This window comes from Raphanus sativus, unplaced genomic scaffold (assembly GCF_000801105.2).
Source record: "Raphanus sativus cultivar WK10039 unplaced genomic scaffold, ASM80110v3 Scaffold2704, whole genome shotgun sequence".
In the NCBI taxonomy this organism is placed as follows: Eukaryota; Viridiplantae; Streptophyta; class Magnoliopsida; order Brassicales; family Brassicaceae; genus Raphanus; species Raphanus sativus.
Window position 1 is genome coordinate 1 of NW_026618012.1, and position 14,248 is coordinate 14,248.

Genomic DNA, 14,248 nt, shown 5'->3' on the forward strand with positions numbered 1-14,248 from the left:
GTTGGAATTTAGAGCATGTTTAGGGTTTCAAAATTTTTTTTTTTCTTTTCTAATTTATTTTTAGTGTTGAGAAGAGATTGAAGTTCTTAGGTTTATGTTTAGGGTTTTAAAATATTTTTTTGACATCTTTTTAAAAAATGTCAAAAATAAGTTTAAAATATATTTAGGGTTTTGTTAAATTTTTAAATCTAACTTTTCTCAAAGATAAGTTTTAACATTCATTTACTTTTTCTTTTTTTTGAACATAAAGTTTATTTAGGCAAAAAAACATGTTTACATCCCGGTGCTGCTATTTTAAGAATGTTAAAAACGTGAATCTATGAGTAATGGAGATTGAATGCTGCTCAATGTAAAGTCAGTGTCTTCATCATCTTCCTCCTCAGATTCTTGATTAGCAGCGACCATTGTTCTGCTCTGAAAATGGCGCAAGACAGATCATTAACAACAACGCCATCTGTTTACAAAATAGTTGCAACAAAGATTCTGAGATATACCGCTTTGCCACTCTCAAACCACTGTCTTCCTGTAAGCTTCTTCTCCTTGGGTGCTGTAAGAGCAGATTCCGGCATCAGCCTTGGAAGTTTAAAGGCCACAGATTAGATGTTAGTTACTCTGTGAAACAAATAAGGGAAAATATACAGGAAGAGTTACTCACTTGGTTAGCTCAATTGCAAGCTCTGCCTCATATAACTCTCTCCAAGCCACAAATGTCTCCTGCAATACCTCATCCTCTTTGGCGGCTTCTTCCTCTGCATAGTTAGCCCCATCACCTTGCCCATAGTTTTCAGACAACCAGTCCTTTGCTGATGACACCAAAGTGATTTCATCTGATAACGAACACACAAGACAGAACGTACACATGAGTGAAAACTTGGACTGAAAATTCATTTCTTTCAATTGATAAAGCTTCTCATTATTCAATATATTCCTCATATAAACATTCAACACTCATCATTCACATGAATCCAGCAAAATATAAAGGAAAGTCAGTACATACCACCACCACTTACTTCATTGGAAACATGTTGTTTGTTGTCAAAAGAGACAGCTCGTACAATGACTTTGTTTTTCCCAGGCATGTACAATGATCTTGAAACTGATGCACCATCTCTCTGCAGCAAAACAAACGCCAACACTTAATTTGATATCAATACGAATGTTCTTATCTATAAGCAACACGTTCATCTGAGCAATCTGATGCAAAATCTGAGCTATTATCTGCAGCAGAAGCAGAGAAAGGAAAGGCACGGTTAGAAACAGAGTATGTAACTATTTGGGCATTTCATCGAACACTTTGTAGGAGTAGGTGCGAACCTCATCTCTCTCTTTGATTATCTCTCTAAGATAAGATTTGGTTTCAACTCCATGAAGTCTCCGGCGAGCTCGGTTACACATACACCACCAGAGTCTCTGAGAAGGAACAGAGGCACGACACCGTTGACCGAAACTTTGACAACACTGGTGCAAGAAGAAGCTTTCCCTAACGTTGGATGATACCACGACGAAGGGGTGAACAGAAGAGTCGGCGTCGAGGCAAGACGTCGAGATTGCCTCCTCAATTTGTCTGTCAGAGAGGAAAACAGATTTAGGGCAGGGCAATTTTCCTTGATTGAGACAACTTATACTTTGTTTCCCAGAGAAAAATTAAACCCTAGAAACAGAGAAAGATTGAAAGTGATAAGAGATAGATGAAAGAAAACGATGGAGAAGAAGAATGAAGGACATTGGTCAAAGAAAAAAAAAAGAAGAACGAAGGACAGAGGACGACGAGAGATAGATGCTAAATTTTTTTTTTGTGCGTGATGAATGAAAACATCTATTTTTTTTTTAAATAACTTTACCAAAAAAAAAAGCCGCTCCAAAACATAAATTTCGCTAAGTTTTTTGGCTCCAAAATAAATATTCCGCTGCATAATACACTTTCGGGGCTCCCGCTTAATGAAAATCTTTGCTAGCACGAAATTAATGTTACGATAGAGTTATGGTCTGATTTTGACATTATTAGTAGCAGTTCATGAATTCGTGCTACCGCGAACTGCTACCAATACTCATATTTTTTGTAGTGATATAACGATTGATATCGTACTATACTATCTTTTTCAAATATATAGTACAGAACAATTAATTTATACCAACAACCATTATAAAGAAGATGAAGAAAATAAAAAAAACTGAAAAAGATGAAGGGTTTGTAGAGAGTATGCTTAACCCTAACCTAAATTATATACCCAAACCATATATCCTAAACCCAAACACTTAACCCAAACCATATACACTAAACCAAACCCTAAACCCAAACCATATACCCAAACCATATACTATAAACCCTAAACCCAAACCATATACCATAAACCCAAACCATATATCATAAACCCAAACCCTAAACCCAAACCATATACCCTAAACCCAAACCATATACTCTAAACCCTAAACCCAAACCATATACTCTAAACCCTAAACCCAAACCATATACACTAAACCCAACCCATATATCCTAAACCCAAACCCTAAACCCAAACCATATACCCAAACCATATACCCTAAACCCAAATCCTAATCCTAAACTCTAAACCCTAAACCCAAACTCTTATCCATTACGTGACTATGCTATACATGTTATATGTTATGGTATGGAATACTCGACACACCCACAAACTTTGTATATATGAAATTCTCTAAAATTTTCTTAGAGAGAAATAATGAGTGGCGACAGTGTTGTAAGAACAAAACAGTGTAACTGATCAAGTAGTGAGTAACAAGAATCAGGAAGCAGAGAATGAGATACGAATTGCAAAAGAAGAGAAAAAGAAATGTATTGTACTATATACTGTAATTTAAAATAGTATAGAACATATGACGCATGATATAGAATAGGGATTATGAAGAAAATTAGAGAAGTTTACATGATAGAAAGAGAGAAAAAAACGGATGGAGGGGAGAAAGAGGGAAGATGTCAAATAGATAGAAGAAAATGGAATGCCGAATAGATAAAAAATGACGGAGATGTCGGATAGAGGGAGGGAGGGAGAGAGAAAGTGGTGAGGGATAGAGTAGAGGAGAAAGAGAAAGTGGTTGTGACTATGGTAGAGGAGGGAGAGAGAGAGAAAGGGGGGGAAACGAGGGATGGAGTAGACAAAGGAACATGGGAAAAAGTGGTGGTGGCTATGGTGGTAAAGGAGAAAGGGAGGAAGAGAGGGAGGCAGAGAGGGAATAGACAAAGAAACATGGAGAGAAGGAGAAAATGGCAGAGTTATGCTGGTAGAGAAGGGAGAGAGAGAGCTATAGTGAAAGAGAGGGAAGGATGCGGAGGAAGAAAGAAATTGTACTATGTTATGTTTCTAAATGAAATGGAATACAACAATATTATGTCTTATTTTAAAAATAAAATCTGACTATACTATATATGTGTGTAAAATAGTATAGATTTACAATCGTGATTATAAAAAATTATATAAAATTTACAAAATATATGTTTGTTTTGAAATTTTCAAAACATACTATATATAAAAAAAATCTATGTTTTTATAATGTTAACTACAAAGTTCAATAATTGCTTTAATAGAAATTAAAAGCAATTAAAATTAGAAAGGGAAAACATAGTTGTGAGAAAAGTAAAAAATGAAAAAAAAATCAGAAAATTGCATGTCAAGGACAATATGGCAATTATTATACAAATATCATAGCCTCTCCTTTGTTATGTGTATATACTTCATTTAATTTCTACATTGGTTATGCTTCCAAATTTCCCTATACGTAAATCATCAACATCACTATTGTTTTTTTAATACTTGTTAAATATGGTATTACAAATTGTAAGAAATTTTTCGTTGACGGTATTACAATCGATAATTTTATATGTTTTATGAGAATTCATGGAGCTGACTGCATCACTATGAGCCGTCTTATGTTAAATAACTTAAAATCATATAATTGCGATAATAAGAAACCTTCACAACTTAGTATGAAAAATTACCCAATTTCATATAAATATTTATATTTTGTCAAAATTAAATGCAAGTATATCTTACCAAATACAAAACTAAGATAATTTCGTCTATCAAAGGAAGACAATGGTCGGCATGTTTGTGGCCGGTGTAGCCATCGTGGCTTAAAAGCCATTGTGTTCTTGGTAAGAGAAAAAAAAAGATTAACATTGATCGCTACACTTACTCACAGTGCTTGGCACACCCTAACTTCTCTGTCAAGTCAGGTATTAAAATCTCTCTGATCATCTATATGCTTAGCTTTGATAGCTTTAGTTTACCAGCATACCATTTTTTTATTTGCTTGAAAATGTAGATGGGTTCTTATGCGGACAAGATCCTAGTAAAGGATACTCTGGTCCCGGTGGTTCAATGTACAACTCACAGCAGCAACATTCCTCTATGGCAAAAACAAAAAAAACAAAAAAAAAACATTCCTCTATGGGAAACAGCTACGAGAGCCAAATAATGACTCTGCTATCTGTATGTAAATCTTCTTGAGAAAGTAACCTTAATAAATTACGTATTGTTGATTTAAGGATTGTACATTAAAAAAGGAAAACTTTGATGGGTCTCCTATTATCCTCAGAAAGCTCTCGCTTGTACGTCATGTAATTCACGAGAATTGAGCTGCCATGCATAAAACTTAACGTACAACATTCTCTCAAGATGCAGAATAATACTTTAACTAACATTACAGAAACCATAATATATATCCACAAGCTTTAATTTAGATCCTTCATTTGCTCCTGCTCTCATCAGTTTTGGTAGGCTAAACTTTCCAATAGAAATGGGTGTATTCCCTGGATTTGGTGTCTGGATCAATCAGAACAATCAAGAGTCTCCTAATGTCAGCTTATTTCATCAATCATATATAGGACCCGATGAAGCCAAATAAATATATATAAAACACATTTTTATTTTTGTTCATGTAGGCCGAGTCCAAGAGATCTGAAAATGTCGAGTCCAAGTCGGCGTCAGAGAAAGACACTAATAATGCTCATTTTAAGAAGAAGAAGAAGGATGTGATATATTATGATTATAGAGATTCGATCAGACAACAAGGGCTTTGGTATGAAGCAGAGAAGAAGCATCCGTGGCATAATCCCCGTCCCAAGATCAAGGTAAGATAAAAATCACCAAACAAAATACAATACCCACAGATGTTTTTGCCATGGTAGAATCAAGAACAAGATCTTTGAAATTTCTTTTTATTTATATATCTTTGAAGGTGACAAATAAAAAGGGTCTTTACCATATGAACATAGAATTGACCGTGGGAACAGCTCCTGATACACTCTACGGATTGATGATTGAACCAAAAGGCGGTCCGTTTTTCGATTATGATAAGTGGCGCGACCTAATGGTTTTCTTTACTAATCATTATATATATGATTCGAATGTGGTATTAAATATAGCCAATACTTGATATATATATTTTGTTATCTAGAAAAACACATCAAGAAAGGTTTTGAAGGAGAATGGTCCGAGGCGGGACATCATGGTGGAGAAAGCTGTAGCTTATAAATTCCTTTCGCTGACGACTATATCCATCCCGATACATCTAACTATGGTAGAAAACAGAAAAGATCTTACGGTAAGAAGCTTTATCTCACAAGAATCAACACCTTTGTGTTCGTATTGATGAAACCTAGCTAATTCAGCCTATTTACAGACAAAATATAAGAAAGGGAAAGTAATGTTGATGAAAGAGTTCCACGGCAACTATAAAGTGGAGCCTATATATGTAGATCAAGAACGGCTGTGCAAAAAGAAGTCACCAAAGAGTCCAGAAGAATATAAAAAATGTAGTGGTGGCCGAGGAAGGGTTGCGTCAAAGCTTACAATAAACCACTACTTCGAGCCATATCCTCCATTTAATATACCGCCGCTTTCTTGGTTCATCCGTGGGATCACCATCGAAACCTCCAAAAAGCTGCTCAGCGCGCTTCAGGAGATGGCTTCGATTGTACGAAATGCAAAGCCACCCTCAGAAGAAATCATCAAAGCGAGTGAGAAAGAGATTATTCAATTACATGATTTTTGAAAAATATAGAACTATAGAAGATTGTCGTCAAACATACAAAAGCCGTTTACCGCGTATTAGCGATTATCTTGGTATCGACTACGTACCGCAGCTAATATTGTTTTCTGAAGTTGAAACTACTAAAAAATTATTTGTGATTTAACATATCACAAGATGAAGGGCTACATGATACACCTAAGTGAAGACATGAAGAAATAAACATGGAAAGCACTTAGCTTCGTTCAATGAACATACGCAATTTCATGTTTTGATAAAAAAATAGTCTTATACAAATATAAGAACACAAACATATGTAGTGCTAGAGTGATTAGTTACTAATGGGCTTTAGAAAAGTGTCTAGTCCATTTATATTTAAGGCCCGCTAAAGGACTAACCACTCTTCCTCCGCTTGCTTCAACTCGACGTTACCGGTTCGGGTGAGGTGGAAGAGCCCGAAGAAATAACATTTGAAAAACCCGTTGATTTTGCGCGGTAGCCCGGGAATCAAGGAAGGAGTGACATTCCCAAAAGAAACAAAAGGGCCAATACGAAGAACAAATAGAGTATTTTTTTAATAGATTAAAGGAAAGAGGGAGGGCACAGGAGACGTGCCAACAACTTATCATCGCATCATGTCAATTCGTTAGATTATTCCTTTTAGGAAAAAAAAAAATTTCTTATCTCTCTCTTCTTCTTCTTTCTTTTTTCCGGGAAAAGAAACTGAGGGAGAGAGAGATATAGAGGTTAATGGCTTGCATTTTCTCCACCTGATATTAAAGGTCCTGCATATTTATTATAAGCCCTAGTTTTTTTTTCCTTCAGAGCTAGAGTTAAAACATTTAATCGGCGCTTACTGTGTTTTCTGAGTTTGGTTTCTTTTTTTTGATCATTTAATCTGAAAATCAATTGTTTCCATCAATTGATCATTATGTTCTGAGTGTTGTTTCTGCAAAAAAAAAAATAATAATAATAATAAATGTCAAACTCCGGCGGTTCTCCGACATCTTCACCGCCGGCACCACCAGCCGATTCAGCTCCCCCGCCGGCTGACTCATCACCGCCGCCACCCTCTAATCCAGAACCGTCACCTCCTCCACCTCCCGATTCACTGCTTCCTCCGCTACCTTCGCTTCTACCACCGTTAACCCCCACTCCGCCTCCAGCTTCTAACTCTCCACCGGCAGACTCAACCAACTCTCCGCCGCCGCCAACATCAACTAACACTCCTCCTCCTCCTCCTCCGGCGAATTCAGATACTCCACCAGCTCCACCAAACGAATCCAACAACCCTCCTCCATCTCCAGACGCTCAATCTCCTCCTCCACCACCATCGGAGTCTCCTCCTCCGGCTACACCGTCAGAACCAACCAACTCACCTCCGGCTCCACCGTCAGACCCCACCAACTCTCCCCCAATCCCACCATCACCACCAGCTTTTTCTCCACCGCCGAGCTCGCTCCTCCCACCACCCAAACCTCACGGTGGACCCTTGGTGCCTCCATCAGTCCCTACCAAAGAAACGCCTCCAACAAACAACACCGATGGAAACAGCTATCAAGGGAAGACTATCGCCGGCATGGCTGTCGCCGGTGTCGCCATCTTGGTCCTTATAGCCATTGTCTTCGTAGTGAGAAGAAAGAAGAAGAGAAACATCGATGCCTACGCTCACTCACACTACTTACCACACCCTAACTTCTCCGTCAAGTCAGGTTTTGTAAAAAAATCTCTGTTTTATATTTAATCTCTCTGTTCATCTCTATTCTTAGCTTTGATTAAATTTTCTTGAAATATGTAGATGGATTCTTATACGGACAAGACCCTAGTAAAATACACTCTGGTCCGAGCGGTTCAATGTACAACTCGCAGCAGCAGCAATATTCCTCTATGGGGAACAGCTACGGTAGCCAAAGAGGTCATCAATCCAACGACTCTGCGATCCTCGGAACCGGCCAGACTCATTTCAGTTACGAGGAGCTTGCGGAGATTACTCAAGGCTTTGCTCGTCACAACATTCTCGGAGAAGGAGGGTTTGGATGCGTCTACAAAGGCACGTTGCACGATGGTAAAGTTGTTGCGGTGAAGCAGCTTAAAGCTGGAAGCGGACAGGGAGACCGTGAGTTCAAGGCAGAGGTTGAGATCATCAGCCGTGTTCATCATCGGCATTTGGTTTCTCTGGTTGGTTACTGTATTTCGGATCAGCATAGATTGCTTATCTATGAGTATGTTTCTAATCAGACGTTGGAGCATCATTTGCACGGTAATTAAATGGTTTTATACTAAAGTGTTGTGAATTATGTGTTAGACTGACTCAAAAGAACACGTTTTTTTCTTGACAGGTAGGGGAAGGCCTGTGTTAGAGTGGTCTAAGAGAGTAAGGATCGCTATAGGATCAGCCAAAGGGTTGGCGTATCTGCATGAAGACTGTAAGTAGTTACTTATCCATTTGTTTAGAAACATATACTTCACAAAACAATAAGGCAGAGTCACATTCTTGTTTTTTTAACAGGTCATCCTAAAATCATTCACAGGGACATTAAGTCAGCAAACATTCTGCTGGATGATGAATATGAAGCTCAGGTAATAAAAAAAAGCTTCTCTGTTTTTTTTTTTAATATGGCATCATATGACTCTGTAAAGCCTTAGTTGATGAGACTTGTTATTGGTTTCTTCTTGTTTAGGTTGCTGATTTTGGACTTGCTAGACTCAATGATACAACACAAACTCATGTATCAACTAGGGTTATGGGAACCTTTGGGTAAGCATTCATCACAAAACTCTAAACTCCAATGCTCAATTCTTGAACACAAATCTTTAATGATCCTATGGTTTGTCACAAGGATGCAAGACTTAATTAACATGTTATATGTTCAGGTACCTAGCGCCAGAATATGCATCAAGTGGAAAACTGACTGATAGATCCGATGTTTTCTCCTTTGGTGTTGTTCTCTTAGAGCTTGTAACCGGACGGAAACCAGTTGATCAGAATCAGCCTCTAGGAGAAGAGAGTTTGGTCGAATGGGTAAAAAAAAAAATATTCTTAAATCACAGTAAAAGATTGGCTCTAGTTTACTCATGCAGTACTTATACATGACTTCTCACAGGCACGTCCGCTGCTTCTAAAAGCCATTGAGACAGGAGATTGCAGCGAACTGATTGATAGAAGACTCGACAAACATTACGTGGAGCATGAAGTCTTCAGAATGATTGAGACAGCCGCTGCATGCGTTAGACATTCTGGTCCAAAACGTCCACGCATGGTTCAGGTAATCATATTCAGCAACAAAAGTCTTGCTTACTATGCACGAAACTAATTTATTTTGGTAAATATAAAGGTTGTGAGAGCGTTGGACTGTGACGAAGACTCGGGAGACATTAGCAACGGAACCAAAGTTGGGCAAAGCACAACTTATAACTCAGGGCAGTACAACCAAGACATCACGAAGTTCAGGAAAATGGCGTTTGGTTCTGGCGATAGTGCAGATACAGGGATGTATAGTGGAGATCACTCTGTCATAAGCTCCTCTGATTTCTCAGGGAATGAATCAGAGACTCGGCCTTTCAATAACAGACGGTTCTAATCATACAGCTGGTGAAAGTTATACATACCTCTTCCCTCTTTTCTTGAGCTATGTAAAGCCATTCTTTTTTTTTGTATTGTTTTGAGATGAGTTCTTGGTAGGTGCCTTCAGTTTTTGTTTTGAGCGAGGAAAAATAGTGAAGAACTCTTTTGATTCTTTAATTTTGCCAAGATTATTACAGAATTTACATAGAAAATGATGTATATGTAACACTAAGAGACTAAAGAAGTTTGATAGCTTCAGCTCTAAAAATAAATAAGTTCCATACCCATAAAATCAAGCCAGGAAAGGAGAAAAAAAAAACACACACATGCACAAAAGAAGCAGTTAAGACATGATAAGCATAAATAAAGTGGTTTGTTTTTGGACAAAACAAGTTCATTAGTGTCTTGGTCGGAACTCAAATTCAGGACCTCCACGTCTGACTTCACCTTTAGCATGATGGTCTCCATTTTCCGGTAACTTGAACCTCACTCCATGTTTAATAACTGGAGGAGGAGGTCCGCCTCTTTCTTGTTGCTTGTTATCAAATCCAAATTCTATATCCTCACCCTGATCTCTTCCAGAGGGTTTCTCAATAGGCTTAGGCCGTTTCATATCCAACCCAAACTCCAAGTCACCTCTCTCCCTCGGCTCACGGTCCACAGGCCGAATCTCACGGCTCTTCTTAGACGACCCTTTCTCATGCTTTGGTTGCTTGCTATGCTGCTGCTTAGCCGCACGGCTCTCACGGTTGCATAGCCTCCCGAAGACACAAGCCAGAACGGATAAGACAAGGATTACGGCTAGGACTATGAAGACCGTACCAAAAGAACCGCGAGAGCCAGAGGAAGATGAAGAAGAAGATTGAGATGGATACTGTTTAGTGTATGCGGTTGGATACACAACAACAGGCTGCTGCATTTGTTGTACTCCTTGGTCTCCCATTTTTTTCTACTAGGTTTTGGCTTATGTTTGGTTCTTAGAGATAAATCAAGAAGTGGTATATATAAGAAGATGATGAAGTTGTCAAGGTCTTACTTTGAAGTTCCTTGAGTAGAGATCAAGGAAGGTACTTGTGAAGGTACTTGTGGAACAAGAAATGTGAATATGCTTCATTCCATGTGAGATAAGGGGTGATGAATTAATAGAAGCATATTGTGGATTGAAATAAATTTATCATACCAAAAGTGATAGATAATAAAAGGAATAAAACTCATTAATGGGTCTGAAACCAAAGTTTTAAATTGAGAGAACATTCTCTGTTGTTTTTATTTCTTGTCTTTTCTTTTCATAAAGAGATATAGTAAAGAGATTCTCTGTGATGTGTAAGTGCAAGAAGAGAGATGTACTTTGGAACAAATCTGATTTCTTTGTGTGAAGATAAAGTGTGATTTTGTACAATTTCATCTTTTCCAATAAAAAAGATCAAAAGATTTGTGAGAATTCAGTATTTTACACACAATAGTTTCAAGTTTTTATAAATGTGTGTAATAGAAATCACTAAAAGATAAGAAAAAAAAAACTAAAAAGAAGACTATTATACAAAACACAAAAACTGTGAAATAGTATAGAAAAAAATATAACTAATTAGTAGCTAGAGGAATAATACACCGCCACATAACCACACATCCAAACAAAAATAATTTATTAGAAACTACACAAACTATATGAATTATATGTTAACGTTTTTAAACTTTTATATACTATATTGCTAACACCATCAACATAATTTTGGTAGCCATAAAAATGTATTAGACTTGTAGCCTGGTAATATGATACTTAACATATTATGTCATCTTCTTTGATGTATAACATTGCATTTTGAATATTTTGATTTATATGTGTTTATTTTATTTTTTAATCATCTGGATGTGTTATGAATCTTATGATTCTTCTCAAATAAGTTTTCATTTGGTTGATGCCAAGTTTCAAATCCGACATATTTTTCCGATATCAAGATTATATTTATGCCATACATATTAGTTTAAGGATGTTCTCGATATTATATGCGGTTTTCAACACATTAATTTTGTCTAAATATGCGATTATGTAGTTGTGTATTGCTTGTCGACGTAGCAATCAGTTTTTCAATAATATACATAAATTATATATTATCGAGGATTATGTATACTACAGTTTAGTGCCCATTGTAGCTATCTTTACTGGTTCAAGATAAGATTCTGTTCAGTCTCGTGATAATAAAGGGGTCGGATGTTGTGGGGCTCTGCTAGAGAAAATGGTTTAAAGTTGTACACAACATAGGGATTAGCGTAAAGCACGCTTTGTATTCTTTCATGCCATTCTTTTGTTTTTTTTGGGGCTCTGCACGTCTCTAAATAATTGATTGTTTCTTGCGTTTGTGTATAATGCGGTCACCTTTTGATTTTGCTTACATTTTTATTTCCTTTCTGTTAATAAAGAAAAATATTCCTTACTCAATGATTCTGAGTTATTATTTTTGAGTTCACCCCTAGATTGAACCTAGAAGTTCACCCAACCAATAGGAATCACTCATTTAAAAATTGATATTTTTAAATAAGAAAATAAAATATTGTCAAGTTATATTATGTTATAAAATAAATAAAATAAAAACAAATAAAAATAATAGTAGTTACAAAAAATGATTTAAAAAATATATTTTAATATTTTCAAAAAATAAAATAAACCCTAAACCCTAAATCATAAACCCTAAACCCTTGAGTATACCCTAAACCCTTGGATATATGCTAAACCCTTGGATAATCTTAAACTCTTAACCCTAAACTCTAGTATATGCAAAAGAAATTTAGATATGTTAACGCCGTCATCGAAATACTAAACCCTAAATCCTAAACTCTAAACCCTAAATCTTTGGATAACCCTAAACTCTTTTTAGGATTAAGGATTTGATATTTTTAAGATTTATTGTGTAATGTTTTTAATTTAAATTTTAGAGTTTAGGTTTAGTGTTTTGATTACAGATTTAAAATATTTTTAACTTTTTGTATATATTACTATTTTTATTTATTTTTAATATTTTTATTTTAAAAACATAATATAACTTGATAATATTTTGTTTTCTTATTTAAAAGATATTAATTGTGAAATGAGTGATTTCTATTGGTTGGGTGAACTTCTAGGTTCACTCTAGGGGTGAACCCAAGAATAAGTCAATAATTCTAGCCGCAAAGTGTTTGCTTAAGAAACTATTTTCGAATACAATTATTTTTTTCGGAAAATAGATATGTAATTTCATCGTCTAACAGTAACTCGAACTAAAATTTAGGTTTAAATGCCCATTATATGCGGATGCTCGAATTTCACGTAGGTGCAGCAGAAACATTCTTCAATATACTTGTAGCTCTCGCTTGTACGTCAAGAAATAAGTCACGAGACTTTAGCTGCCTCGACATATTTCTTTTTCTCCTCGGTGGTACGTAAAGTCGTAAACGCAAGGTACACTCCACCTTCGCTACTCTTTCAGTTTCATATGATGTTTTGTGTAAATCTGAATCTATATATCATCAAAAGTCCCTGAAACCATATATAGTACAGTTATACTTATCGTCAATTCTCTCTGTCTAGGTAAATGGGTATATTTCCTGGATTTGGTGCCTGGATCAGTCAGAACACTCAACAGCCACGAAAATCTCAAAATGTTGAATCCAAGAAAGTGAGAGAGATGAAAAGTCACGAGGATAGAGATGACACAAAGGAGCAGTTAAAACTATGGAGAGAAGCAGAAAAGAAAAAACAATGGCGTGAACCTTCCCCTAAGGTGACGAAGGTAAGATCAAATCAGCTAACAATTACAAAACATTTGATATTTTTTTGCTTATATAAAAGTAAGAAATTAGCTCTCAAATGTTTATTTATATTTTCTTGTGTTTTGAAGATGGAAGTAGTGAATGAATTAGAATGGGGCTATTGCCATATGAAAATGGATTTCGAACTAGGATTGCCACCTCAGGCAGCTAAAGAAATGTTAACTAATCCAAACAATCGATCATTCACCAGAATTATCAAACACCACGAGAATGGGAAGTCGAGAGCGGCTGACAAAGTTTTGGCATGGAAGTTCCTTAGGTGGTCGCGAACTATCCCGATAGGTGTTCGTGTACCTAAAATCGCAGACCGAAAATCAATTGTTGTAAGAAATGTCTCTCTATTTCTCACGAGAAACAACGATGTTTTTGTTCAACTCTTGGAACTGCTTATGGTCGGCAGGTACGTTATGACATAGAGAAAAAAGACATGATGACGTTCATGGAAATGTTTGAGGTTAGCTGTACACTGGAGCCAATGTATGTAGATTCAAAACGCTTGTGCAAGAACATGAAGCCGAAGAGCCGAGAAGAATACAAAAAATGTAGTGGTGGACAAGGAAAGATTGCGTCAAAGGTGGAACTGGAAATGGTTTTTAAGCCTTCATTTTTTTTCAATGTGCCTCCGGTTTCTTGGTACATTCGCTGGCTTACTGTCAAGACCATGAAGGATGTGGCCAGAGATTTCCAAATTCGGGCTGCTGCCATCCGAGGTCGGTGAAATGTATGCGCCCCCAGTCCGGTAACAATTGATTTTTACCGTTTTGGTATTAAATACTCCCTCTATTTTTTAAAGATACATATTATAGACTTTTCACATATATTAAGAAATCATATTAAAAATGCATTGATTTTTGTGAATAACAATTTTCCATA

At 36.5% G+C, this 14,248-nt stretch overlaps 5 protein-coding genes across 8 annotated transcripts; 3 read left to right on the plus strand and 2 right to left on the minus strand.

Annotated features, from left to right (window-relative positions):
• Positions 1 to 160: 160 nt before the first annotated feature.
• On the minus strand, positions 161 to 2,010 carry LOC108830850 (uncharacterized). Of its 4 annotated transcripts, none has more exons than XR_008941843.1 (5): positions 1,315 to 1,818; positions 1,011 to 1,112; positions 656 to 827; positions 495 to 573; positions 161 to 414 (listed from the first exon to the last, which is right to left on the minus strand). XR_008941843.1 is itself a non-coding variant. In XM_018604420.2 (5 exons), exons 1-5 carry the CDS (start codon positions 1,393 to 1,395, stop codon positions 304 to 306), a joined length of 558 nt encoding a protein of 185 aa, XP_018459922.1. In that variant the 5' UTR covers positions 1,396 to 2,010; the 3' UTR covers positions 161 to 303. The 4 variants fall into 4 exon arrangements, 2 of the variants coding, with proteins under 2 accessions (XP_018459922.1, XP_018459923.1); XR_001946247.2 differs by having other exon boundaries at positions 1,011 to 1,218; positions 1,315 to 1,817; XM_018604420.2 differs by having other exon boundaries at positions 998 to 1,112; positions 1,315 to 2,010.
• Positions 2,011 to 4,718: 2,708 nt separating this feature from the next.
• LOC130505930 (uncharacterized) lies at positions 4,719 to 6,184 on the plus strand. The gene is made up of 5 exons (XM_057000534.1): positions 4,719 to 4,833; positions 4,919 to 5,107; positions 5,215 to 5,349; positions 5,434 to 5,580; positions 5,659 to 6,184. The coding sequence occupies exons 1-5, from the start codon at positions 4,774 to 4,776 to the stop codon at positions 6,028 to 6,030; spliced, it is 903 nt and encodes a 300-aa protein (XP_056856514.1). The 5' UTR covers positions 4,719 to 4,773; the 3' UTR covers positions 6,031 to 6,184.
• Positions 6,185 to 6,626: 442 nt separating this feature from the next.
• On the plus strand, positions 6,627 to 9,856 carry LOC130505928 (proline-rich receptor-like protein kinase PERK12). Its single transcript, XM_057000532.1, has 8 exons — positions 6,627 to 7,718; positions 7,805 to 8,266; positions 8,346 to 8,432; positions 8,516 to 8,586; positions 8,688 to 8,764; positions 8,881 to 9,028; positions 9,111 to 9,272; positions 9,342 to 9,856. The coding sequence occupies exons 1-8, from the start codon at positions 6,986 to 6,988 to the stop codon at positions 9,585 to 9,587; spliced, it is 1,986 nt and encodes a 661-aa protein (XP_056856512.1). The 5' UTR covers positions 6,627 to 6,985; the 3' UTR covers positions 9,588 to 9,856.
• LOC130505929 (uncharacterized) lies at positions 9,722 to 10,784 on the minus strand. Its single transcript, XM_057000533.1, has one exon. The coding sequence runs from the start codon at positions 10,512 to 10,514 to the stop codon at positions 9,969 to 9,971; it is 546 nt and encodes a 181-aa protein (XP_056856513.1). The 5' UTR covers positions 10,515 to 10,784; the 3' UTR covers positions 9,722 to 9,968.
• A 2,032-nt stretch (positions 10,785 to 12,816) lies between these two features.
• LOC130505927 (uncharacterized) lies at positions 12,817 to 14,180 on the plus strand. The gene is made up of 4 exons (XM_057000531.1): positions 12,817 to 13,004; positions 13,134 to 13,335; positions 13,444 to 13,698; positions 13,776 to 14,180. Exons 2-4 carry the CDS (start codon positions 13,138 to 13,140, stop codon positions 14,091 to 14,093), a joined length of 771 nt encoding a protein of 256 aa, XP_056856511.1. The 5' UTR covers positions 12,817 to 13,004; positions 13,134 to 13,137; the 3' UTR covers positions 14,094 to 14,180.
• The last annotated feature ends 68 nt before the right edge of the window (positions 14,181 to 14,248 follow it).